The sequence below is a fragment of the Pleurodeles waltl genome, chromosome 8 (genome assembly GCF_031143425.1).
Source record: "Pleurodeles waltl isolate 20211129_DDA chromosome 8, aPleWal1.hap1.20221129, whole genome shotgun sequence".
Taxonomy (NCBI): domain Eukaryota; kingdom Metazoa; phylum Chordata; class Amphibia; order Caudata; family Salamandridae; genus Pleurodeles; species Pleurodeles waltl.
This window is the reverse complement of record NC_090447.1, coordinates 518,283,578-518,308,708: the sequence shown is the minus strand read 5'-3', so window position 1 is coordinate 518,308,708 and position 25,131 is coordinate 518,283,578. Positions and strand designations below refer to the sequence as shown.

Below are 25,131 nucleotides of genomic sequence, written 5' to 3'. Positions count from 1 at the left end.
TGCTCAAAAATTGAAAATCATCGAACCACTACCGTTTATGTTGCAATACCCAATAATGATATATGCGCTAAAAAAATTCTAATCAATCTCTTAGGGATCCCCTTCTGTTATATAAATATCTAACTAATCCAGGCTCCGGAGGGTGTGTAGGCCCTTCTCTTCTCCCCACGAATAAACTTGCTGTCCCAGAGGAGACAGCATGTGTATTTCTGTGTGCTGTGTGTAGCTTGAAGTCTGTTCCATAGCTTGCCTGTACTACAGAAGGTTCCAGAAAATGAAGCCTTTTTTTTTACACTTTTGACTTCTTCTGGGCCGCATGTATTAGCTGACGTTAATGACTTTTAACCTTAACGTAGAACAGCTAGTGACTTAATAACCGGTAAGACATCCCTGTGTGTTATCACTTGTTGATGAACTTTGCCTTCTGGCATCAGGATACACGATTAAATAGCAGAAGGGTGGCTCAGCCATTAATTCCTTCGACGGCAATAAAACTGATGCCATTAGGTTGCACAATAGTCTTATTTACAGTGTTACAAAATCTACTGTTAGCCAGTAAGGTACAAAAGCAGGCTGATATTGGAAGCTTCCGTGCCCATTTCCCTATGTGGGAAGTCAGTGCCTCGCGTATGGTAATCTTCAAAAATAAGCAAAAGTGACGTTGGAGGTTCCCTTCATCAACCCGCTCTGGATAGAAAGTGTTTCTGGTGCAAAGCAAAATGTGGATTTTTAGAACTTATTGCCAGCACAGCGCTAACATAGATCTCTGTTGAACTAAGGATATGAGGAGCTAATTTTGGGGCTTTCTAACTGCACTTTTCCTTTCAGCAGATGAACTAATCGCATGTATCTTTCTGAGGGGGCTGAGGCTGCATGATATCAGCTCTTGTGACCACGGGGCGCTGATACTGATCTAACCTTTCTTTGCGCATCGCGCATTCCACCCGGAAGCCGGCGTCCATCATTGCATGATGCATTGTTATGACAAACTTATATCACGCTGGCTGAAATAATTCAGGCGAACTAACGACTATCATTATTACCCTTCTTTATTCCTCTGCCCTCCCTAATCTACAGATGCCCAGTAGTGATTCTCAGGATCTTCTGGCAATACAAAAAGCCATCCACTCCTCTAACCACAAGAGCAGCAGGCATAAAGACTGGCGTCCTGATAAGATGACCGACATCCAGTCGCATGTAAGTGATTGGCCAGTTCTTGCTCGCAGTGTCAGTGCACAGTACTGTCTAGTTGCCTAGTGTGTTTTTTTCGGGATCCAAAATTTGTGAAGGTAGGTTTTGACAATGCAGTAACATTTTATTTTTAAACTGCTAACCATTCAATTTTGGCTTAATTTTGGGAAAAAATAGCAGTTGGAACACCCATAAATACAGTTTGCAGAGAAATGTCGCAGCAAAATCTGCTTTTATCACAGAGGGATGGATATTTTTGCAGGGAGCGTTGCCTACAAAAACATTTTCGTAGGAATTGTCACCCACAGAAGAATTGCTGCAAAGATGGCAATATTTATTACTTCATTAAATTAGAAAGTTTGTCACTTTTGAAAATCTGTGACACCAAAATTATAATTTCGCACTTAGGGATTGTTTTTAATTTCTTTAGCAGTTTGCAGTTTATATTTTACGGACAGCACCCGAAATGGACGGCAGAGTTCTATACAAGATAGTTGTTTATTTATTTAATAAGCATGTTTATATAATGCACCAAAACGTAATAGAGTGCCTTACATAAACGACTAATACATAGATCTTCCACCTAGATAAACATTACATTAGTGGGGGAGAAACTAAACAAACAACTAGTCAAGGAGGAAGCAACGATGTAATAAGAGGTAGGGAGGCAAGATGCGGTATTTTGAAAAGTGACAGAAGCAACAAAACAAATAGACAGCTATTGATACAACAGTGAATTGCAGAGAAAGGGGAATAGTATTGTGTCATGTAACTGACAGAGGTCCTTTGGAATAACCCGAGACCTAATGGTAAGGGTTTGTATTGGGACCTAAGTCGCCAAGCAATGGATTGAAAAGGAGAGTCTTTAGACCTTTTCAGAATGAAATAATGATTTAAAATGTGGGGAGAGATAGAGAGAGTTCCAGATGATATTGACAGAACCCGAAAAGGAGTGCTTTAGAGCTTAAGGGGTTTGAAATATAGATGTTTCCAAAAGAAACAAGTTCTTGCTCCTGGAATGTCTCAAGTCCCCAGTAATGTTCAGGAGATTGGCAAGACAGTTTGGTCAACTCTTGTGGAATTACGGCTTTGCATTGAGACACTGTATCTTCAACTTTATCTGAGCTTCTAAGGGTAATCAGTGAAGATCCCTCATAATTGGGATGATGTGATCATATTTGTTTCTCTCTGCAATTTAAAAGGGCTAATATTGTGTTTGCTGAGAAACTACTAGGATTGCGTTTCTTTCAATAGTTTTTGAAATAATTTGGGAATGGGCTGCAGACTTCTCTGGAGTGTGAGTGGATTATCTTTATAGATAGTTGAATGTTATCCGTGTATTGGTGTAAATTATTGTGAGCAGCTTTGAGAAGCTGACTTAAAGGTGCAACATAAAGATTGAATAAGATCAGGGAAAAGAATGATCCTTGCTAGATTCCTAAGCAAATCTGCTTTCGGTGTTCCTCAGTTTGACTTATTGTGAGCGACCCAACCGGAAAGACCTGAACCAGCCTAACACAGTGCCGCTGAATCCCATTCTAGTGCTCAGCATATTGAATATCATGTCTACTGTGTTGACAGCTGTTGACAAGTCTGAAAGACCAGTAGTTAGAAGTGACCTGTCATTCCACCCCCTGCCCCCACCCACATCCTTTTTTTCAAAGCATGATGAGTGTCTGTGAAGCTGAGGAAAATATCACTCACTGTGTCAGGATCAGGCAGTAAGGTTCTTGACGTGTCCTAATACACAGGCCTCTGGCAGCGTAAGCCAAGTTTTGCTGGCTGGAGATCTCAGCCATAGGGCAGTGACATCAGACCACCAAAGCCTTGCAAGAATCCTACCCCTCATGAGGATGTAGGGAGTGTCACTGATCGAGTCAGCCCTGGGAGCTTTTTGAAGTGCCTACGGTTATCTATCAGTGACACCTCACATCATCCTTCCATAACTTGCCACAGAGTGGGGTAGGATCAGTAAGTCTCTCTGATCCCGTTCTACTCTGACAAGTTACAGTAGGTCGCTTCCTGATTGGCTAACCTTGTTAAGAGTTAGCCAATGTGAGGAGACTGTGAGATCTTCTGTTTCCTGCTTTATCTCCCAAAATCTCCAGCTCCTCATGGACTGTTGTGCTTCTCCCTGCAGCCCAGTAAGTGCCTTATTGAATGTTTGGGTGCATGTCTGTAAGTATGAATGGATGTGTATTTGCATGTGTGTTCTGTGAATGGACAAATGTCAGTGTGTGTTTGAATGTGTTTGTGAATGGATTGGTGTGAACTTGTGTGCACTCATGCTTGTTAATGGATGAATGCAAGTCTGTGCTTGGGTGTCTGCTTGTAATTAACTGAAGTATGTGTGCATGTTTTGCTTGTGAAAGGATGAGTAAGTATGTGTGGGTTTGTTTGTCAATGGATGCCCATAAGTATGTGTGCACATTTGTGCTTGTGGATGGGTGGAAGTGACTGAGCATGGGTGTTCCACCCCACTACATCTGTAAGTTATCAGCCGCCACTGCCATTAGGCAGGCTTCCTTTCCTATATGACAGATGTCGTCTAACACTTTTAGCACTTCTGTTTCAGTGCTGTAGACTTCTCTAGAGCCAGCTCGGTATGGAGAAAGTAAGACATTTTCAGGTATATAATTGTTAGTTTACATAGTGATACATTTCACAATGACTTTGCCAAGCAAAGGTAGGTTGGAGACAGCACTGTAGTTGTCTAGCAGTTTTGAGTCTGTAGTAGATTCTTTGCGGGTAGGTGTCATCTGGCAATGTTTCACCACATTAGGAAAGATTCCCAGTGGCAGAGAGAAATTTAGAACTGCTACCCAGTCAGGAGCAAGTAGGTGGATATTAGTTTTAATTAAATTAAACTGGCTGGTAACACAATATAATAGTAATAGGTTTATTTTGCATTGTTTTGATATTAGCAAGATCTTCTAATTGGAGCGCACATGTGTCCCAAGGGGTGGACATTTTTGAGCTGTAGTCCGGTGGGAGTGATTGTTGAGAAGAGACGTCTGCTTTTATTTTAGAATTTTGCTTGTAAATAGGGATACGAACTTGCTTTGTTTCTCTTGCAAGGCAGGATTGGGTCAATTGTGGAGCCTGTGTGTTTTTTTTTAAAAATCTGATGGGATTCTGCAAGTTCATAATTTGTTCTTGGATGAATGAAAATTTGGCCTTATGAATTTCCAGTTTTTAGGCTTTTTGGCCAAATATTAGGACTGTTTTGACTCTAGGATATTTGTCATTTGGCCACTACTTTTCCAAGTACCTTATTTATTGTTTGTATTTCTGATTGAATAGGTCAGATTTGGGCAGCAAGCAACCAATGAAGAGTTCTCACGTCAGTTGTTTCATGGAGGAGAACCTCCTTACAAGCCTGTTTCAGAATGGGATGTAGAACTGTGGGGTGAAATGGTCTGACCTACTGATTTTAGTAACGGGTATAAAAGAGCTCTTTGAGATAGGCATTAAGATCAGGTCTGAAATTTTCCCCTGGTTTTTTGCTGGCAAGGAAGAGAGTTGGAACAAGTTATGAACCTTCACAATGTTTTCTAACCCCCGATACTTTTTGAAATTGGGATTATCCCAGTCAATATTAAATTCTCCCACATAGATGTTGTTTGGAAAAAGCATTTGATTCAGATAAATTTATTCAAAGAAGTGTTTGATCAAGCTATGAGTGTATTAATTACTTGAATGCAATACATGTAGCAGCAGCCTGTAGAGATACCCAACTTCAAATACCTAAATTAACTTTGACGGTTGGCACTATTAGGCTAAGTATGGAGGGGGCAGTTCCCAAAGAAATGTAAGAGTCTGTAAAATAGTTCTTCTGTGGCACTCTTTGACATGTGATTTGGCCTCTAAACATCGAAAATAGTAATATTCAGAGAATATTCATATAGATTTAGTGCAGATCAAAAGGACGGGTCTTTCTTTGCACTTTTACTATGAGAAAGTGGCACGTTTTGGGGCCAATTAAAAAAAAAAAAAACATGTAAAAGTAAATAGAAGATTACTCTTCCAGTACTCTTAAATGCCTTTTTGACTCAGACCCACAGTGTACATCTTTTATGAACATACAAGTGCTCATGGCATAGAATTATACTAAGTAGTGGATTTAGCCATTGTTAGAAGCAATCCTGACACATTAAAAGATTCAGTTCTGTACTGAATCATCCCAGGCCCATGATCATCCCAGTGTATGAAAGAATGGCATTTCTTATCCCTGGAGCATTCCCAAAGAATGATTGATTTAGCATTCTCCTTTTGAAGGATGGGGGTTCCAGTGATAGGCAGGTGGTACTTGTGTGTGACAGCAGTCTATCTGGTGGCATCAGTTTCAGCAAGGGAAGGTTTGGAGTATTCAAGTGGGTTGCTCTGTGTGTATTGCACCTGATTTGAAAACACTTCTTGACTGTGGTCCCTTTTAAGGTTATCAGACTGGTGAAATATAGACAAATCTTAAGCCCTATTGCCAACCTGACAGTTGTATATAGAAATGTTTGTAAAAGGATTAGATATCTGTTTGGTATGTCAGTGAGCAGCGAGTCACTGTATTCTATTCAAACTAGCTCTTAATTGACTGTGTTACTCTTTTGATGTCCTCTAAAGGGAGGGATGATTTCAATTCTTTTCACAGTTTTAGTTGAAATTAGGCTTGTTTCACTAAAGCATTATTACGAAGCTGCAGATTTAGATGTTTGTTGAGTGTGAAAATCCTTGGATTTTGTATTGTTGATTATATGTGGTTTGCAGTCTATTGTTTTTGCAGTCCATTGCTTTTAGGATGTTTATCAGGTCTGGATAGGAATGTTGCTGTGAGGTGGAATGATTCTGAAGCGGCTACATGTTGTATCTAATTTTGTTTGGTGGGTGCAAAGCAGGTTTGTTCTACCAGAGTTAGTTAGTTTGTTTTTAAAAGACTTAAAAAAATGTCTCATAAATTTTGGATGTTAACTATTTTGTCAACTGTTAGAGTGGTTTGCCTCACTGTTTTAAACTTTTTTGGGGACAGTCTTTTTGTGGTGTTGAACTCCAATGTTCAAATTCCAAAGAAGCGGGAACATAGGTGTAATCCTTGATGAGAGGCTCCATCGACAAGAGCTTCTGCTCCTGATGCCTCCAACTACCTTCACACGTCAAATCATATTCCACATTCTGTTCTAAACTAACCACTGTAGTAACAGACGAGGACTAAAAAATGTTATATAAGACAATGCCACATACCCCCTTCCCTCAAAACACACCTCAAACACCAACCCTTATAAAAACAATGAAGGCTAAAATGTTAACGGTCTGTTGACCTAATTTTTGAAAACCAGTCTGTTGATGTACTATATCTTCCCATCATCAAGCTTTGCTGTTTTTTTAAAAACCTTTACAACTGGATGTAAATTGCTGAAGTGAAATCCACTTTGTGTTTTCTTTGGGAATTTGACTTTAACTGTGTCATCCACCTCGATTTTCACATCTTTGACTGCCTGCCGAACATCATACTTAATATTCCTTTCCCTTTCCATCCTCAATTGTTTTGCCATCTCACTGGCAATTTTCTCCTCAATTGTGAGAAATTTACTTCCATATCTACTAACCCAAGGAGAAAACACTTGGGTTTTTGCTTTATGTTTGCAAAACATCTCAAAAATACTCATTCCAGTCGTTAAGTGTGGGGGTGAACCTGTATTCTTCTACTCTGCTCTCAACCATCTGGTTCCAATTCTCCCCTTTCAACCAAGCAGCCTGAATGGTTTCCTTCAATGTTCTGTTAAACCTCTCAACCATACTATTTGTTTTTGGATGATATAAAGCACATCTTTTGTGCACAATTCCCCTTTCACACAAAAAACAAAATTCTGCTGAGGTAAGCTGCACTCTATTACCTGTTAGAATACAACTGGGATTACCTTCTCTCACAAACACTTTGGATAAGAACTTACACACAGTAAAAGTGGCGGTGTCATGAACCACCCTCATCTCCGGCCACCTGGACAGCATGTCCATAAGTACAAGTATGTCCTTCTTCAAATTTTCTCTTGCTTCTAAAGGACCAACAATGTCCATAGCTACTTCATCCCACACTTCACTTGGTATCTGATGACAAGCCATCTGAGCCTTTCTTACCTTTTGAGACTTGTCAACACGTTTACATTCACAACATTGTCCGACCACTCTTTCAATTTGTAGAGTCATACCTGGTCACCAATAAGCACTTCTTAAACATTCTTTAGTCTTTCGAATTCCTTGGTGACCTTCATGGAGTAAGGACATTGGGTGACCCCCTCACTCCTTGAGGAGGAATCAATCTGCTCCCACGAAACAAAAGATTGTTGCAGTCAGAAAGTTTACACAAAACTCTTTGAAAACCTCCTAAATGTCTTCCCGAATATTTTTCCTTCCACAACTTCAGTCACCTCTTTAATCACCTCATCTTTCTCAGTTCCTTCCATCTATACATTTTCAGTAACACAGGCATCAGTAACCACACATACTTTGCACTCATCCTCCTTCCATCAGCAACAATAGTCTGCCTCATCATGTGAATATCCTTAGTAAGTCTGGAAAGTCAGTCTGCAGCCTTATTCTCCACCCCAGGAATATATACCACAGAAAGATTGTAGTCCAGCAGTGCCACAAGCCAATTTGTGATTCTAGAAGAAATGCAATCCAAACCTTTCCTTGCAAAAACATCTTGCAAGGGCTTGTGATCCATACATATAATAAAAGTTTGCTCTCCCTCAAAACTGTCTAAATTTCTTGATAGTCCAAAACCCTGTCTCAATTTTGAGTATCTACATCCCGTCTCCTTCAAAGATCTGGAAGCTAATGCTGCTGTCACTTCCCCACCTTCCTGCCTATACTTCAAAACTGCACCTAGTGCATTCTCACTGGCATCAGCACCCAGACAACAGAGAGACCCACAAACAAAACTCTTCAAATGCTGAGCTAAAGAAAAGCTTTCTTTGATATCAATACATTTGACACTCTTCATCCCAGTCAAATTGAACTCCCTTCTTGAGTAGTTTACAAATAGCACAAGTGGGACTAGAAAACTTTGACACAGATCTGCTGTAAAACTCAGCTATCCCTAAAAATACCTGTACATCCTCTTGCCTATCAAGGCATTTTAAAGCTGAAATGGTCTTTACAAGATCATCTTTCGGCTTATGGCCTTCTGCGGATCTTGTGTGCTGAAGAAAAGTTATATCTAGCACACAAAATTTGCATTTGTTAACTTTCAGTGTGACACATTTAGATATTAAAATACTCAGAACTTCTCTAATGTTGTCCAGATGTGTTTCAAAATTCTCGCTCTATAGCAGAACATCATCTTGGAAGAATTTAATGCTAGCAACCTTCCCCAGCAAGTCATTCATCAGCCTTTGATATACTGATGCAGCTGAGCAAAGACCAAACAGCATTCTGTTGAAGCGAACACCCCAAAGGGAGTTATGAAAGCCAAATCTGATGGTGTGCTGAGGTTTGATCTAATGTAGAGAAAAGCTTAGCACCACCAAACACCTCCACCATTTCCATTATATTTGTATATGGAAATCTGTCTTCCACAACTTCTCTATCTAAATGCCTGAGATCCACACACAATCTGGTCTCTCCAGACTCTTTTGTCACAACCACACTAGGTGCAACCCACTCAGAGGTTTCAAAGGTTTCAATTATTCCATACGAATACAAACGTTTTAACTTCTGTTTCACAGCATCCTGTAAGCTTTGAGGGCATGTTTCTTACTTTACACACCACAGAGGTAGCACCTTCCTTCTGACAAATGTGGTGATCAAACCTGTTAACACACCCCACTCTGTCTGAAAACACCTCAGGAACTTCTAGAAGACCATTTTAGCATGAACATCTGATGTGTGTGATCCTATGGAACATTTGTTAAGCCTTCTGACTTGGGGCACAGAATTAGGATCATGGAATATTCCTAATAACATTTGATGCAGCCAACTTAACACTGTCACCCCTCACTGGTACATACATCTTACCTTCTGTCGCATTTTCCTGAGATTCAATTTGCACATCAAAGTAGCCCATCATAACTGTAGGGCATAACAAGTGGTGCCTTTAGTTTGACATTCCCCTGAAAGCATTTTGCAAAATCATTTAGTAAAGTGTCCCATTTTCCCCACACTGCTTACAAATTGTTTTTTGTGCTGGAAAATCCTTAAAATTAGCAAAGTGATTAGGACTGCCACATCTGAAACATATTTATTTTCTTTTGCCATTGTGGGAGAATAGTTTTGTTTGAGTGGATGCTACCGCCTGTACTGTTGTAACAGAATCCTTGTGTCTCTGCAAATCGTGAATACATTACTAGTAATGTTCAACACATTTAGCAATAATCAGAACTTCGTTAAGAGTGGAATTGCCTTTGACCAAGAGCCCTTCACAAATTTTGTTAGTATTGCATTCTAACATAAATTGATCTCTTATCATTTCTTCTACATTTCCCCCAAATTCACAGGAGGAGGCTAACGTTTGCAACCGTTTCATTATCCTCCTGTTTTCTTTGCCAAAATAATAACGCTGCAAAATGATACAAACTTTGGGCATAAAACGATAATTCAAACTTTTGATAGATTTTTCAAACTCATTAAGAGCTTGTAATGCATCTTCATCCCCATCTAATTCTACTTCTGGCAAGTTTTCAAATATGTTCTGACCTCAGCCACAAGACAGTGTAACATCATTGAAGTGTTTTTTTTCAGGTGACAGATTTGGGCCATATACTTTTAAATAGTTTATAAATACCTTTTTCCACTTGGCCCAGGAAAGCAGGGGTTTACCAGGACTGAGTATGAAAAATGGAGGTGGAGCATTATTCTTCATTTTATGTAATTAAGGGGTAGAAGAAAGAAAATGTGTCATGGCTCAAAAGCAGTCTGTGTCCGCCGACACGCTCAGGCACAGGAATGAAGGCAGTGAAGCAGGCTCAAGACAATTGCAGAGCCCAAGCAATGAAGTGAGACGCTGCTCACTTGCACTAGTGCTGACATCAGGTTTCAGGGAAACAGTTGTGCAGCTCCCAAAACATTCTGAATAGTAAACATTAATTATGCTCAGTTTCAAGGCACCACCAACACTCTCGCTTAAAGTCAAGTAGCATGTGGCCAGAGAAAGAATTTTCAGTACATCACAGCACAGAGGAGGAGCTCGTATAGGCTACACATTCAATAAATAAGAACTATACAGAGTTCAGCATTGAAAGCACAGTACCCATTTCAACACAAAGCTGTTGATTTTTAAAAGCCAAGAGTTAAGCTATGGGAGGTAGCTGTAAATTGGTAGATAGGTAGAATGTGTTGCAGTTTCTCAGAGAGTAGGCTTAAAAGCATGGGAACTCCGATCGTTACTAAATGTGGTGTAGAACATCCAAAGAAGTAGGTGTAATCTTTTATTACAATGACGAGAAACTCCACCCATGATAGCTTTTTCTCCTAATGCCTTCAACTACCTTCACAAGTAAATGATAACATTCCACATTCTTTACTGAACTAACCACTGCAATAACATGGGAAGTAATGGGACTAAACTAATGTACATTAGAAAACAGTACCACACTTTTGCTAGATGTATCTCTGCTCTAATCAAACATGCTTTTTATTCAAAGACCCATTTTTTCCTATACATCTTTTATCTTTGCTGCTGATTACCAGGTTGCTTGCAGAAGAATTTTGCCTTGTTGGCGCTCAATCTTCCTTAGTGATTATCTTCCTTCCTTTAGCTCTTTTGTGAACCATTCTGCTGATGTCTTTGTTTTCTGCCTTATCAGTTTTGGCAGCATTAGTGCATCAATGGCCTTCTTGGTGAAAGAGTAACAGACATTGAAAGCCTTCATAACATAATTTAAGGGTAGGGTGGTTTGAGACTTCATTTTTCAGCGATTTCAGAATCACATGCTTATAGTTTCTCACCTAGACATTAGGCCTCCTTTGTGACACTTAATTCACTGGTTGGTGGTTGTGAATAGTAACGAGGAGTGATCTGACTAATCAACAGGTATTGTTGGGTGCTTGTCTTAATTAACCTTTCAGATGATAGGCTAAGGTCTAGATTGGAGCCTTTCAGGTGTGTAGACATCAATCAGTGCTTTGTGAGGTCATTGTTGCTGAGGAACGAGGATAGGAATGAAGCAGTCTGGTCTTTGATGGCTTCTCCAATACAGGTTGAAATTGAACAGGAATATATTTTTAGAGTCTAATATCCTGAGATATAATTTCTAATATTTTATCCACATACACCCAGCTATCACCAGGAAGATTGTAGGTTGCTGAATTAGTGGTGTGTTGCATGTTTTTATTATTGACATTAACAAATATTGGAGTCATTCAAAACAAGAAGGAGTGGTCCTTGCATTAGCAAAATGTAAGCATCTATGGTTTAATAGCATTAAGTGAAATATGATAAACACCAGTCTAGTTCAACTCACTGCACAAAAGTCCATTCTTGTAGCTATTACATTCAAACCTCCATAATGCAGTGTGCTTGAATGCTTTCTTACTGTAGTACTGCATATGTAATCTTTGCTACTGATTAGGAGCTTCCCATCACTCTTGTTTTCCTCTGTCTTCCAGCCTCACTCTCATTCTGGTCTACCCTTGCTTATACAACCCCTGCCCACCACTGCCACGTTTGGCAACATGTAATGTTTATGAAAAAGTGCTGGCATCTCTGGAAGAATATCAGGTCACATGGAACCATATTTAAAATAAATTATAACTCTCTTTTTTAAAAATGTATTATGAGTTGATTCTTAAAGCGTCAAATGTCATTCACATATCTTTTGAATCGCAATTGGTATTTTATACTAAATTTAATAGATTAAACTATCTATAACAACATCTCAAATTCAGATAAACAGCCCTCAGTTTTTTTCTTCTGTTATTCATCTTAGACTTTTCTTCTGTAAAAACAACTTCAGGATACCAGTTTCTTCTGGGTATTCCATCAATTACGGCTCAATTACAAACAATTATAAATTGTGTAAATAGTACAGTTCCTTCATCTGGCAATATACCTGTAAGATAAGGTTAGAAAAACCTTCACTTGCATTTCTTAAAAAGGTTCAGTCAGTAAATCTTTTAATGTCAATGAGAATAATTCCTTTCTTCAAACTTTTACTTCGTATGATATTTTTTATAACCCTTCTCCCAGTGGGCAGCCTTCAATTTTACCTATTCCAGATGTTGAGTTTTCCTTCTGGACATTGTAGTGATAAGGATATATTTCCTTTCAATTTTCCATTTTATTCAGAAAATATCATTTCACCCTTAATTGATATTGGCTAGATAAGTAAAAAGTAGTCAAGTGGTACTTTCTAAACCAATCTAATAAAGTCTTATATTTCTCTGGTTATGTTTTCCAATTCTTTAAAAGTATTTGTTGAATGGATACCTACTATAAACAAATTAGTGGCACCCAGTTACCCTTGCCTTGGTCTCTTTTGTACTCTTGTACTTTCTGGCCCCTATACCTGCTTCTGTAACCTCTGCACTCCACTGTTGTCATGTAGTCCATCCCTTGCAATCCACCCTCATCAGTACCCTGCCTCTGGCACCATTCCTTCTGCAATTTCTTCTTCCTTCACCTATTTGCAATCCTCCTGTAATTCCATTCTCCTCTAAAAAGCTCCTTTGTTTGGAACTAGGTTTGCACTGGATACTGTCACATAAATATACACGTAAAATAACCTACAACACCCTTATTTATGCAAGTCAAATATAATCTTTGTGACTACACAAACAGCTGTAAATTATGTATACTCCTGAGTGTAACTATGCACATTGTGTTTGACAACTTCCTTTATAAATCAGGTCCATGTCTTGAGCTTAGCGTGTGGAAGCCAGTAACTACTGTGGTACATGGTGAAATGTGATGGAAAAGTTATATACCCAATATGATCCATGCAGCTTGGGTTTGGATTGAGTTTAATATTTTCATACTGGTTTATGGTAATCCTTTTGAGACTCTAGCAGTTGTTTAGATTAGAAATAATGGTTGAAAGTATTAATTTTGTGCACTGTCTCTTGTTTCAGATAATAAGCCTTCTATACTTTGTCCTAAAAATTAAGATACTAATATTGTCACTGTATTAATTTAGGATCAGATAATAACAGTGAGTCAAAAGTAACCCACAAAGTGACTCAGCTAAGATGGAAGCTGAGCGGGGTCCTTATTTGGGAGCCCTGATGTGCTAAAAATGAGCTAATCCTTGTCATACTGATTTATTTCTTAATTGTACTGCAGAAACAGTGTGCATTAAAGCTAGAAACAATGTGCAAAACATTTAAAATATACTCCTTGTAATCGTGGAGGCAGGAGAATCATTGGAACCATTGTGTGTGGCAGTGAAGTTCCTTGAGCTGATTCAAGACAGCTTTGCATGGGTGGTAAACAGAAAGAACCATGATGCTGACATGGACGTGGGTGGGAGCGGGGGAGAAGAATAAAAGACCCAGGTCTGTGGGAGTCTTTGGAATTCCCAGATTGCTCCTTTGGTTGATGAAGCAGCCAAAACTAGGAACCTGCAGAAAAGAAGACAGAGGTGCAGATGAACGTACATTGGTAGTTACTGAGTAGTGATGTTCCCTCAGGAAGGAGCTGACTAATCTGAAGCATGGTTGAAGATTGATACTTCTAATCTGATGTACATAGTCTTTTGAAGTGGCATGAGAGGCCTTGCTTAGGTATGAGGAAAGGCCAGACATGAGTTGAATTAATAGATTGCTGAATAGGGCTGTTTTAGTCACAGAGCTGAGAATTTATAAGCCCTATTAAAGTTAGTCTCAGCTGTTGTTTCAGCTTTATCAATTATGCACCAAGTGAAAAAGTAGGGCATGATATCACTCTACAGAGGGTCGCATGACTACATTTGTATGTGGGAAATGCCACCTATTAAAACTGAGATCAACTGATATGTGTCCACTGGTAAGTGAAGAACACTGATGTGGGACTTATTGAGTAGAAGAAAGGTGACCCAGGGGGATCAAATTCTGGAAATTAGTGAGTTGAATTTCACAGTGGTTTGAACAGGAGCCACAATGTAAGTAAAGTGAAATTTCGTAGCTTGACAGAGAGAAAAATCAGAATGTGACAAATGCAGCCAAAACCTCTAAGCAAAGAAAATTTTATATTTTTGTCCACTGTGAGGAAGCACCTAATCAAACCCAAAGGGTAGTTGAACATGGTGCAAAAGAATGGTAGATGGCTGTTAAAGGAGGCCCCTCCTTACGAAAAACATCCTGCCGGCAAGATTAGCAAACAAAAACAACAACTTCAATAAATTGCTCTCAAAGTGCCTTGTTAAACTCTGAATGGATTTGGGGAGTGAGATGTCTGAGCTTAAAAAGCATATACAGTGCCCGAGCTTCAATGTAAATCTATAGAGCAAGTGACCCAATCTATGTCCGATGCAGTTCAGGTTATGACAACCTCTTTCATCTTGCTGGAAGCCCAAGTGAAGTGTCTTACCAAGAAGTGTGAAGATTTTGAGAGCAGGCCCATGTGGGATAATATCAGGAATCAATGTCTGAGGTGACAAGTGACATTGGCAATTGCGTCCAACCTCTTTTCGGGAAAGTGCTAGGTGCAGAGGATCCCCTTCAAATGAGTAAGAAAGAGCACATGAAGTGAGGATGAGATCCAAAATAAAGTGATCATCCAAAGGACATAGTGGTGAAGCTCAATTTCTATTCAGTGAAAAAAAAGATACTTAGGTTGGTTGTGGGTGCATATATAGTTCAGGGTATGCAGACGACACTCTTCCAAGACTTGGCAGTGATATCCTTGGTGAAGAGAAGGTACTACCTTGTGGTAGTGAGGGAAGCCAGCAAAAGTATGTACTATAACAATAGATAAACCCTGATTTTGATCTTCAGTTTAAATGGAGGTAGTGTCAGTAGAGGAAACCAAAAACGTTCTTGATATTCCTGTCAAGAATGAGGATTAATTTGAACACAGCTCCATGAATCTGCCAATGGGAGGAGTGACAACGGACCAATGGACAAAGGCAAGGTGGAACTAGATTTCCCACATCTACTAGTGAGACCATGTAAGAAAGGAATCCCCTTGAACTAGGACAACTTTGAAGAGGTTTGATAATCCTTTTGATGGCTTACTGAGTGGGATTTTGAATCTCTAATGGGGAGACATTAAATACAGCCTCTAATCTGAAATGTTGTAGAGGATCTTAATGCTTTATCTGCAGTTCTAGCTGTGTCAGTAGCCACATCTTCAGTTCATTTTCTGTACTCCTGCTATATCTTCTGAAGGTGAACCAGGAGCGTGAATACATATTTTCAACACCATGATATAACCAATGTGACTTTCAGTAGGATTGTTGATGGGGATATCTTCTTGGTAGAGGTATGAAGAGATTACTCTGTATTTACTTTCTCTGTTTGTATATACCATAATCTTAGTGGGTGTAGTTGAAGCTTTACATGTGGAAGTAAGAGATCAAGGAGAACCCACCAGGAAAGCCTTTTACGGACAGGTGGTCCAGTGAAGGAATTGGCTTCTTGCTACATAATATTTGTCCTTTGTAATATTGGTGAATGTGAGTGGTTTTAACTATCTGAATAAATGTTAGCGGCTCTGGCACTGTTTGCATGAATAGAACTCAGACACCATGTTTCTACAAGAAATGGACTTGTGATCGGCGGAGAATGAAGCATTATGGTGTCTACTATTCAAAAGTTACTCTCACAGGTGTCGAGAACTGCTAGAGTGGCAATATTAAACATACAAATTTATATATGTTATATATATATATAGTGCCCCAACTTGACTAAACATTAACACTTCTCAATATCTATGCCTCTAACACAGGTTGGGTGCTTACATTACTAATACAATATATTCACTTTTTCACTTGCTGGTGGCCCGAGCTAATACTCTGAGAGGATTTTAGTTTGGATTGGGATATTGGCCTAAGTATGTTTAATCCTCCAGGACAAGTAACAAAGGCATCAAGCAAGGAAATGAGAAAGATGATAGGGACTTAGGGCACTAACACACTTCTTAGAGTGATTATTCTTACTTTTCTTTGGTAAATAGAACATATACATGTGTTATTTTGATTAATTAAATCAAAAAAGACTATTGGACACTCCTCAGTGTTGGCAAAATATTCAGGAGTGTAAGAAAACAGATCAAGAAGGTGTCCTTTTAGGAAAAAAGCAGGTGTAATAAAATGGAAGACAACAAAAAAGTAGCAGTAAACAATTAACTAAGGAATTTCGAGATTGCTAACAATTGAGATGGCATCAAGTGGACAAAGAAAAGACAGAGAAAGTCCCAACTGTACTGGAAGTGCGAGTTTAATGAGCTGCTGTCCTGTCCTCGACCTATAGTTCTATGTTTTATCAAACCCCCACAACTTCATTGATTATAGCCCACTTGGTCACATCTAAACTAGAGGTGTGGAAAGGGTGATTCTGTCTTCCTACACTTTGCTACAAGCTGCGTTCTGAAGCACTGAGCATATTAAGTATACTGACTGTTGAGAAGGTAGCTATGTCTCAACTAAATTATCTTCTTGGACTCTAGAAAAGAGAGTCATCTACCAATTGGAGATTTTTCCAAATCACACTGTTATTATTATGAAGTACGTAGAATGTCCAAAATGAGTAAGAACACATTCTCTTGCCCATGATAGGAATACCTTTGCATGGGCTTTTAGGATGGGACGTTGTTTGCAAGGTTAGTTGCAAGGAGTTTGTGGTTTGTTAGCAGGTAAGTCTATCTTAACAAATGCCTTTGCCAAGAGTACAATTCCTCCAATCCTGATTCTGTGAATCAGGTTTGAAAAGTTACACTCATAGATGTGTTTTTTGGGTCAGGGTGCACAAAATGCTTTTAAATTTCAGACATAATTTCCTACTAGCATCAAATATGTGCAAAACATAAATGTAGTTATTACCTTTCTATATGTACCTTATGTTATCTCAGATACCTCATCTCTAAACATCTTACTGCCATCACCTAGGGGAACAGTTTATTTTAATCAAAGAAGTAGGAACTTGGTCAGCTCGTATGGATCGCGAGTTGCCTTATATTGACACGTTTCTGTTGTTTACTGTCAAAAACACAGATTTTTCACTATTTACAAGTTGTGTTTCTGCATAGAAAATTGTTCTGAATAAACCCCCATTACAAGTAAGCATTTGGTTCATTAAGGCAGAATGATTTGTTGGTGTAGGAGCTGATCAGCCAGTGAGGTTTTTTGTTAGAGTTGTATATTGAGCTTAACGAATGATGAATAAAAGTTCGAAAAAGTCCAAGTCATAATCCTTACATGATCATATTTGTCTCACAGAGTCAACCGTTGAAATCTCTTCGGAAATTTTTGCACCTCTCTTCTTCAAACCACTCTGTACCACCTCCTGACCCGCGCTTTCAACCTTTACCAAGCCAACCTTCCAAGAGTAACTACACAGAGGGTCGCATTCACTCCATGGGTCAGACTTCTAGCAGCACCAGCAGTAGTGGGCTCATCCGGCAGCAGGAATCCCAGGTAAAAAGCAGACAAGGCCTTCAGTTGCCAGGTCAGATGGATACAGTCTGGCATGTATCCCCAGTAAACCGTGGTGCCACAGATGGTAACCCTTACCCGGATCCGCTGGTTTCTAAGACTGGACAGAATGGTCACTCGTTTAACCGAACAAATCGATCACGAATGCCGAATTTAAATGATTTGAAAGAGACAGCTTTGTAACAGCACAGCTGAATAATCTTTATATGGGAATGTGGCGATGGTATTGTTTGAGGTGGGTAAAGTGTGACTTAATGAACAGATTTAGATACAGTTTTTTATTGTGTGCAATAGGACCATGTTGGGTTATTTTTGCTGCCACCAACAAAGAACAATAGCAAAATAAAATGCGGTGACATGCTGATTAAATGTTTTCTAACAGAGATAACAAAGTACAGGACAAATGTGCCATTCTAAAGGAAACTATTACTGCTAGTAGCTTAGTACACTTAGCTGTATGCTTAGGGAAAGCTGGCATTGTTTAAATACTGGTCAGGAATTAAGAAACATCAGCCGACCATCGGAGACTAATGCCTTTATGATCATTCTGGCTGCCTATTCAGAATAGTGGGGTCTGTGTGATGCAAGTGTGTCCCTGTGTAAGGGTTAAAAGTTGAACTGTATGTCTTAAGATTTGTTTTTTAAGCTTCCATATTTGATAGTTTTTGAAATATTTATTTATGACAAACTAATATTGTACTGTTATGATCATATCTTTTATGTTCCAATGTAAAGTTATTTTGAGCTGTTTAAACATTGTGAAGCAGTGCAACAGCTGAAGTAGTTTCTATACAGACTAACAGTATAAAATTTATATATTGCATCAGGAGTACTTTATTCTATATACATAAATATATATATGCTAATTAATTGTTTGTTTTTATAAATATATTCATTTAAAAAGTATTGTTATGACACTATCTGCCATATTTTTATACATTTGTGATATAAAGTGCAGTATTATACTTCTAATAAAAGGAAGTTAAATTGTGGATATAAGTGTGACTGTAACATTTTGGAGTATTCCCAATTATTAAACTGAAGTACCACAGGTATTATTGTTGGAAGCAATGTACTCATGGGAATGTCAAGTGTTGTAATATGAACAATATTGTGAAACTACTATGAATACAGAAAGCCCCATTGCCGCAGTGTACAAAAATGTTCTATAATTTAGTTTTGTGGGGTTTAGACCAAAGAAATCAGACCTGATGTGTACATGAGATATCAGAGTTGTAAAAATACATGTGGCATTGCTCTGCAAATCCTGGCACTCACTGTTTGTCATTGTACATTTGTGCACTTGTTTGGATACAGTTGACCACTAGTTTCAGACCATTGCATTATTTCGCCATCACATTTCTTTTTGTTGCTATCTCTAAGATCACTTCTCTGAAATTTTTGGAGAACACTAGTGTATTGCTCAGTTTCTTTTTCCAATGGGCAGGTATCTCACTTTCTGCCATAGCTCATTTATATACGGCTAAAATGTAATTAAAGCGATAAGGCCTGACTCACAAAGGTTACTTTCACTTTTAAGTAATTCTACTCTTTTGAGTAAGTTTACTACATTTCAGTATTTGCATACTGCACTTTTGTAGTAACTTACACCTTTGCAGTAACTTACGTGTTTGTAGTATGTCCAACACTACATATGGACAACCACTGGTACTGCAACACCCTCGAATAGAAAATAAAGGAGGTAGAGACTTGCTACAAAAGTGTAAGTTACTACAACAGTGCAGTTTTTGAATAACACTTTGTAGTACGCTTTATAGTACTGTAGTAGTACTGCAAAACATACCACAAAGTGCAGTATGTGATTAAGGCCCCCACTCTATATGCCTAATCTGTAGGGCATTAATGCACAGCTCTAGACTTTCAAAATCATAAGCCAGCAAATTTCGTGCCTGTAAATTTTTGTTTGAGGTTACTACCATGTGAATACTGTTCGTAGCAGGTATCCATGTCTATAAAGTGTTGAGTTCTAGGGAATCTGTGGTGAGACCTACAACTGTAAAGTTTACATGCAGCAGTTTAAAAATTGTTGATTGGCTTCTAAACTTCCCAACTATCTTTTTGGCTTCCTTCTCAAATTGTGCAACGCTGGTGTAAAGTGAATAGCGTTGATATACCTTTGGAGGGATTAATGCACAGTGTAACCGTGGCTGAAGAAAAACAGGTGTGATCTTTAAAGGCACAAAGTAACCCCTAAAGAACAATGTTCTGCACATGAAACAATTTAATTTGAAAATGTGTGCAAACCAATAAAAACAATAAGAACTCTTGATGCCACCAACATTCTGAATCATGTAAAAATGTGTTAGGCACACTCAGTTCAGCTTGATTACTACTGATTGCTACATGGCACAAATAAAATATTTTTGTTCTATAAAATGTATTTTAAGTGATATGTAACATGTAAATTATGAACTGTCTTGTGGCTAGGCGCATACTTATTGCACTACTGTGAAAGGTTTTCTGAAACAGATTCTAGTTTTTGACATATTACTATTATATTGACCACCTTCTCTCCTCCTTTGGTTGGTGAATGTCGTTGTTTACAACACATTTACATTGAAAGAAATATGTAACCACATTCAACCACAAAATCCCTTTCAAAATTGCTTATTGTCAAACAGACGGACAGTACATTCCCTTCAAAATGAGTGTTCATTTTATTGCCAGGACAGTGTTTTTTCTAACTTTAGGTGTTGTTTAGTGGTGGCTGCCGTAGTAATCATTCAGCGGTAATACCTTTTAGTGCAGACTGTGCCATTCTACACTTTATAAGGAATGTGTAGATAATGTCTTCTATACAAGACTGTAGACTTATCTTGATGCTTCAGTTGCAATGTTTTGTTCAGTTGTGCCAGTATTTGAAGCTGTGTTCTTATGATGCCAGCCCACTAATGAGACATCCACAAAAAAGCAGACATGTCTACATTCATCGCAATTCAGCACTTCAGATCCCAGCTGTAAATACATCAAAAAAACAGTAACCATACAATGTATTTCTGGTTATAAAGAAATATGTTCTCATTTTACAAATGCCTTTGAGATACTATAGACTTGTGTTATTCCTTCTATATTTTTATACATGTAAACTATATGTAAATACATATGTATATGCTAGGAAACTGCGTGTAGTCATAGACGTTATTTCAAAACTTCATAGAAAGGATTGTATTTATTTTTACTCTTTTGATTTTCTGCAAATGTTTAGTTGTGTGTGTGTGTAATCTTGCTCTTTATCCTGTAATAAATTAAAAATAGTCCTGTCTCCTCACACTCCAACCTAACAAATACATTCACACTGTGAAGCTCTACTAGTATAGTTTGACATCAGAGACCAATGAGCATGGCAATTTCCTTTCACAAATTCCTACTGGGTGTCACGTGATTGTATCATTTTGTGATTTTGTATCTCAGTCAAGTCAAAAGTAACAGAATTTTTATTTTCCTGCTAAAGCATAACACAATGTCTTCACCTATCTTTCCTATAGAAGTAGTACGTTCTTGATTACTGAGAGTATCCAGGAAGGTAGAATAGAGTCTTGCCTGCTTGGAATTGAAGGCTACTGTAACTTGTATCATGTCAATACTGCCACATTACCATGTTGGATGCCAATTGGCACCTGTTGCATCATCTATTTTAGATTGCAAACCATTACCCTAATTGTTGGTGTCCAGGCAGATGTATGCAAGATATGCAATAACACAATAGTAGACCCTGCTATGTATGAGCTCTATATAAGTGATGCTGTGGGTTTCATTGGTCTAGAAGTTAAGGTTTCTCCAGCATGGGGCTGTGCTTAAACTCAGTTGCTTTTAATAAACCTTGGTGAATGAGGGTGGATATCTCTGAGGATATCCAGAACATTCTTCCTACTGCCTTCTTATTCACTGTGATGTCACAGAATCCACTCAAGTTAATTATTGGAATTCACCACCTGTGCGTTATCCTTTACTTTCAATTTTTTGAAGCTTTGTGCACTTTAGTGGAACTGCTTGATATTATAAAAGCTGCAGAAACCCAAGGTGTTGGCTGTTGCCATCTATGAAAAAGAAGAAATGTGGACACCAAGAATACTTGAGACATATTTGAATTTTTTGGTATGTTTTCTTTGTATATTTTAAGAGTTTGACTTCTTATCTCTCTCTTACAATTAAACAGAACGTTACCTGATGCCAAATCTTTTTCTCCTTAATTTATCTTGACTCAACCACTTTTTATCTTTTAGTCCTATCTTCTTCTCTGCATTCATGCTCTAATTTACTTTTTAGCAAGCTGCTCATTCCAGTTTTAACCTTTATTTTAAATGCATTGTAAAATTGTTGAAATAAAGTAGATATTTTGCTCAAGGAGTCAGATTTGTTTAAAAATAGATGAGATTCAGATGTTCACATTTGATTTTCCACTATCTTCCACTGGATTATAAATTTCAAACCTGTTACAACATTAATGCATTCAGTTCCAAGACACTGAACCACATTACTTGATGCGTTGTCAGATGGGGTGTTGCTTAAAGTTTTAAGTTGTTAGGCATCTGCCTGTTTGTGATATTGAGTTTGAAGAGGGTCCTGAAGTGATCATGCCTGCTTGGGTTCGATTTTAGCAACCATTGTTTTGGAAAATCTTGTAGCAAAGTGCACCCATTTCTGTTCAGTGACAATTCACACACAATGTACGCTTCTTCAATCATCCTCACAAGTGCACATGAATCGATTGAAGATGGCCATACTAGAATCATTGAAATAGGCAATGTGGTATTCTTCTGGCATACTGTAACATGGTGTGCCCATCTGTGTGCTTTTTGGCTCTCTTATGTAAACTGTAGAAATATGGTTGTCGTTGAGCCAATAAACTCTACACTTCAATTCAGCCTGGTCTTCTTGTAGTACGACAATGTACAATAATTTTGTTTTTGAGCTAAACTGATCAAAGTGTATTCATAGAAGGTTTGAAGACTTAAGGTGTTAATCACTGAAGTAACTTTCCAGGATCTCTGGTTTTAAAGTTGATGACAGATGGTTGCCCTCAGTTCCTAACATGTACCAAGCTAATCACTTTATTACTTAGGCTGACAGCAGTCTTGAATACCATGTTTCTCTTTGAGTGGCTGTGGGTTGATTAGCCTTTAGTTGGAATGCTTGCAGCTCCCAGGCCCACCCTTTTTGGGATATTGGTCCCTGTTGTATACGGCTAGTTGATTAGTTGTTTACTGGTCTTTAATCAGCACATTCTGAAAAACTGATTGAAAACGTAATTAACAAAAAGAAAGCAAGAGAGGTTCTCAAATTGAGTTACCTGGTATAATAGTCATACATTGTGTTTGAACACAAGCGATAGGGATGATGTTTCAAAATAGAGAATTAGATCTCGAGTCTCAAAAGTAACATTTGGGACATAGATTATTGTGATTGGAATCTGCGTTACAATGCACAGCTCCAAATCTATGATTTTTGTTTAAGGATTCACTTTATTCTCATCCCCTAAAATTGTTGATAGTGAAAACGTATGCAAGAAAAGGTTAATTTGATTGGAATACACTCTTTTTATAAGATAAAATCAGTGACCTGTGAAATACTTTTGTGGAGATCTTTTAGGTTTTCTCTACATCAGATTTTGTGTGTGAGGGCAGTTATTGCTCTAAAGCATTTAAATGTTTAGTTTATGATCCAGACATTTGACCTACTGCCAGCTGCCTAAACATCTCCTGTGATGTCAATCTCAGTTTGTAATTTTAGGATCAGACTTTCCTTGGTGCCTAATAGTTTTGAAATCTTTGCTGTTGTATTGTTAAGGTTTTTCCTCTAGTTCCTGGTATTAATTGTATAGAGGCCTTACGTGTTGCTCTGACCAGCTTAAAGTTTTATTCAAAAATGTCTATTAGCATAGTTTCTATTTAGCATAGTTCCTATTTAGCTTCCTTTTTTGTGGCTTAGATCATGGGACAGTTCTATTGTCAGCTTCTACCTTGTGGAGGCCTCTCTCAATTAAAAATATTGGAATATACAGGGCAAATATTATGGGGTACATTTTCCCTATCTGACTCCCGTCGGCAGTGACGCAAGAAAACACAATGTAGGTAAACAGCAGAATACCATTTTCTACATGAACAAAACTAAAGTCATAAGTTCCAAGTAGTTGCATAAAAATAAGTTCTTGTCCCTCAAAGTGAGTGCCAGTGGGCCACACCTGCAATCACTGGCTCAAATTGAGCACTGCCCTATGGTCATTTAGCAGAACCTTCACACTGGTGGAGAAAAGGGCAAACCCATGGCACCTTTTTTATTACTGTTTGCTTTATACTGAATGGATTAAGCAAATTTAGCTTCAGTCTATTACAGAAAGACTTTTGCACGTGGGCAAAAACAAAAGATAGGTATTGTAACACCATACGAACATATATGTCACTTATAAATAATTTGAATTGAGTCATACTGCTTTTAACAAAAGCATACCAATCCACAAATATTGATTTTGCACTAGTGTTGCAACTTTCTAGTAACTGCCTTTTTCCTTAAACACAACGAATTTGAATTTTATTTACATTATTGTACGCAAATACTATAAATAGTGTGCATTTGGTTAGCTTTTTAATTTCCCTTTGTGTAAATACCAATAAGGCTGTCTCATATCATTCAAGAGGCAAAATGTAGTGAATGTGTTTGCACTGTTTGTTTTTTCACCATTGCAGAGTGATAGTGTTTTGGCCACTGGCTACATTGTATTACCCATTGCTCTTTGTGCGGCCCTGATTTCTCCTTTATAAGGGACTTTCACGTTACTGCTATTTCTGTGCTCTTTTCTTTGCAGATTAAGGGGGTCATTCTGACCCTGGCGGTCGGCGGTGAAGCGGCGGTAAGACCGCCAACAGGCTGGCGGTCTTTTTTCATGTATTCTGACCATGGCGGTTACCGCCATGGTCAGCCGCCGATTCACCGTTCCGACCGCCACGGCGGTAACGACCGCCGGGCTGGAGACCTGGGTCTCCAGCCCGGCGGTCGTCACATACCGCCGGCGGTATTCCAACCCGCCTGACCCCGGCTTACCGCCATGGATTTCATGCGGTTGGGGACCGCCATTCAATCCATGGCGGTAAGCACTATCAGTGCCAGGGAATCCCTTCCCTGGCACTGATAGGGGTCTCCCCCACCCCCCACCCCAACTCCCTCCCCTACCCCCCCACCACCCCTGCCACCCCCAAAAGGTTGCAGGACCCCGTCCCCCACCCCGATCCCCAACATATACACACACATACACACATACAGGCACGCATTCATGCACATACACACACCCCCCCCGCATTCATGCACGCATTCATGCACGCATTCATGCACATACACACACCCCCCCGCATTCATGCACACATTCATG

At 38.7% G+C, this 25,131-nt stretch overlaps 1 protein-coding gene across 9 annotated transcripts in view; it reads left to right on the top strand.

Moving 5' to 3' along the window:
- CDKL5 (cyclin dependent kinase like 5) overlaps positions 1-18,557 on the top strand; it is a 1,213,679-nt gene extending 1,195,122 nt beyond the window's left edge. For all 9 annotated transcript variants that reach the window (XM_069204517.1, XM_069204511.1, XM_069204514.1 and 6 more), the window contains 2 exons: positions 1,078-1,197; positions 17,532-18,557. In XM_069204517.1, coding sequence (XP_069060618.1) covers positions 1,078-1,197; positions 17,532-17,930 — 519 coding nt within the window. In that variant the 3' untranslated portion in view covers positions 17,931-18,557. The remainder of the gene's footprint in view (positions 1-1,077; positions 1,198-17,531) is intronic.
- Positions 18,558-25,131: the final 6,574 nt, after the last annotated feature.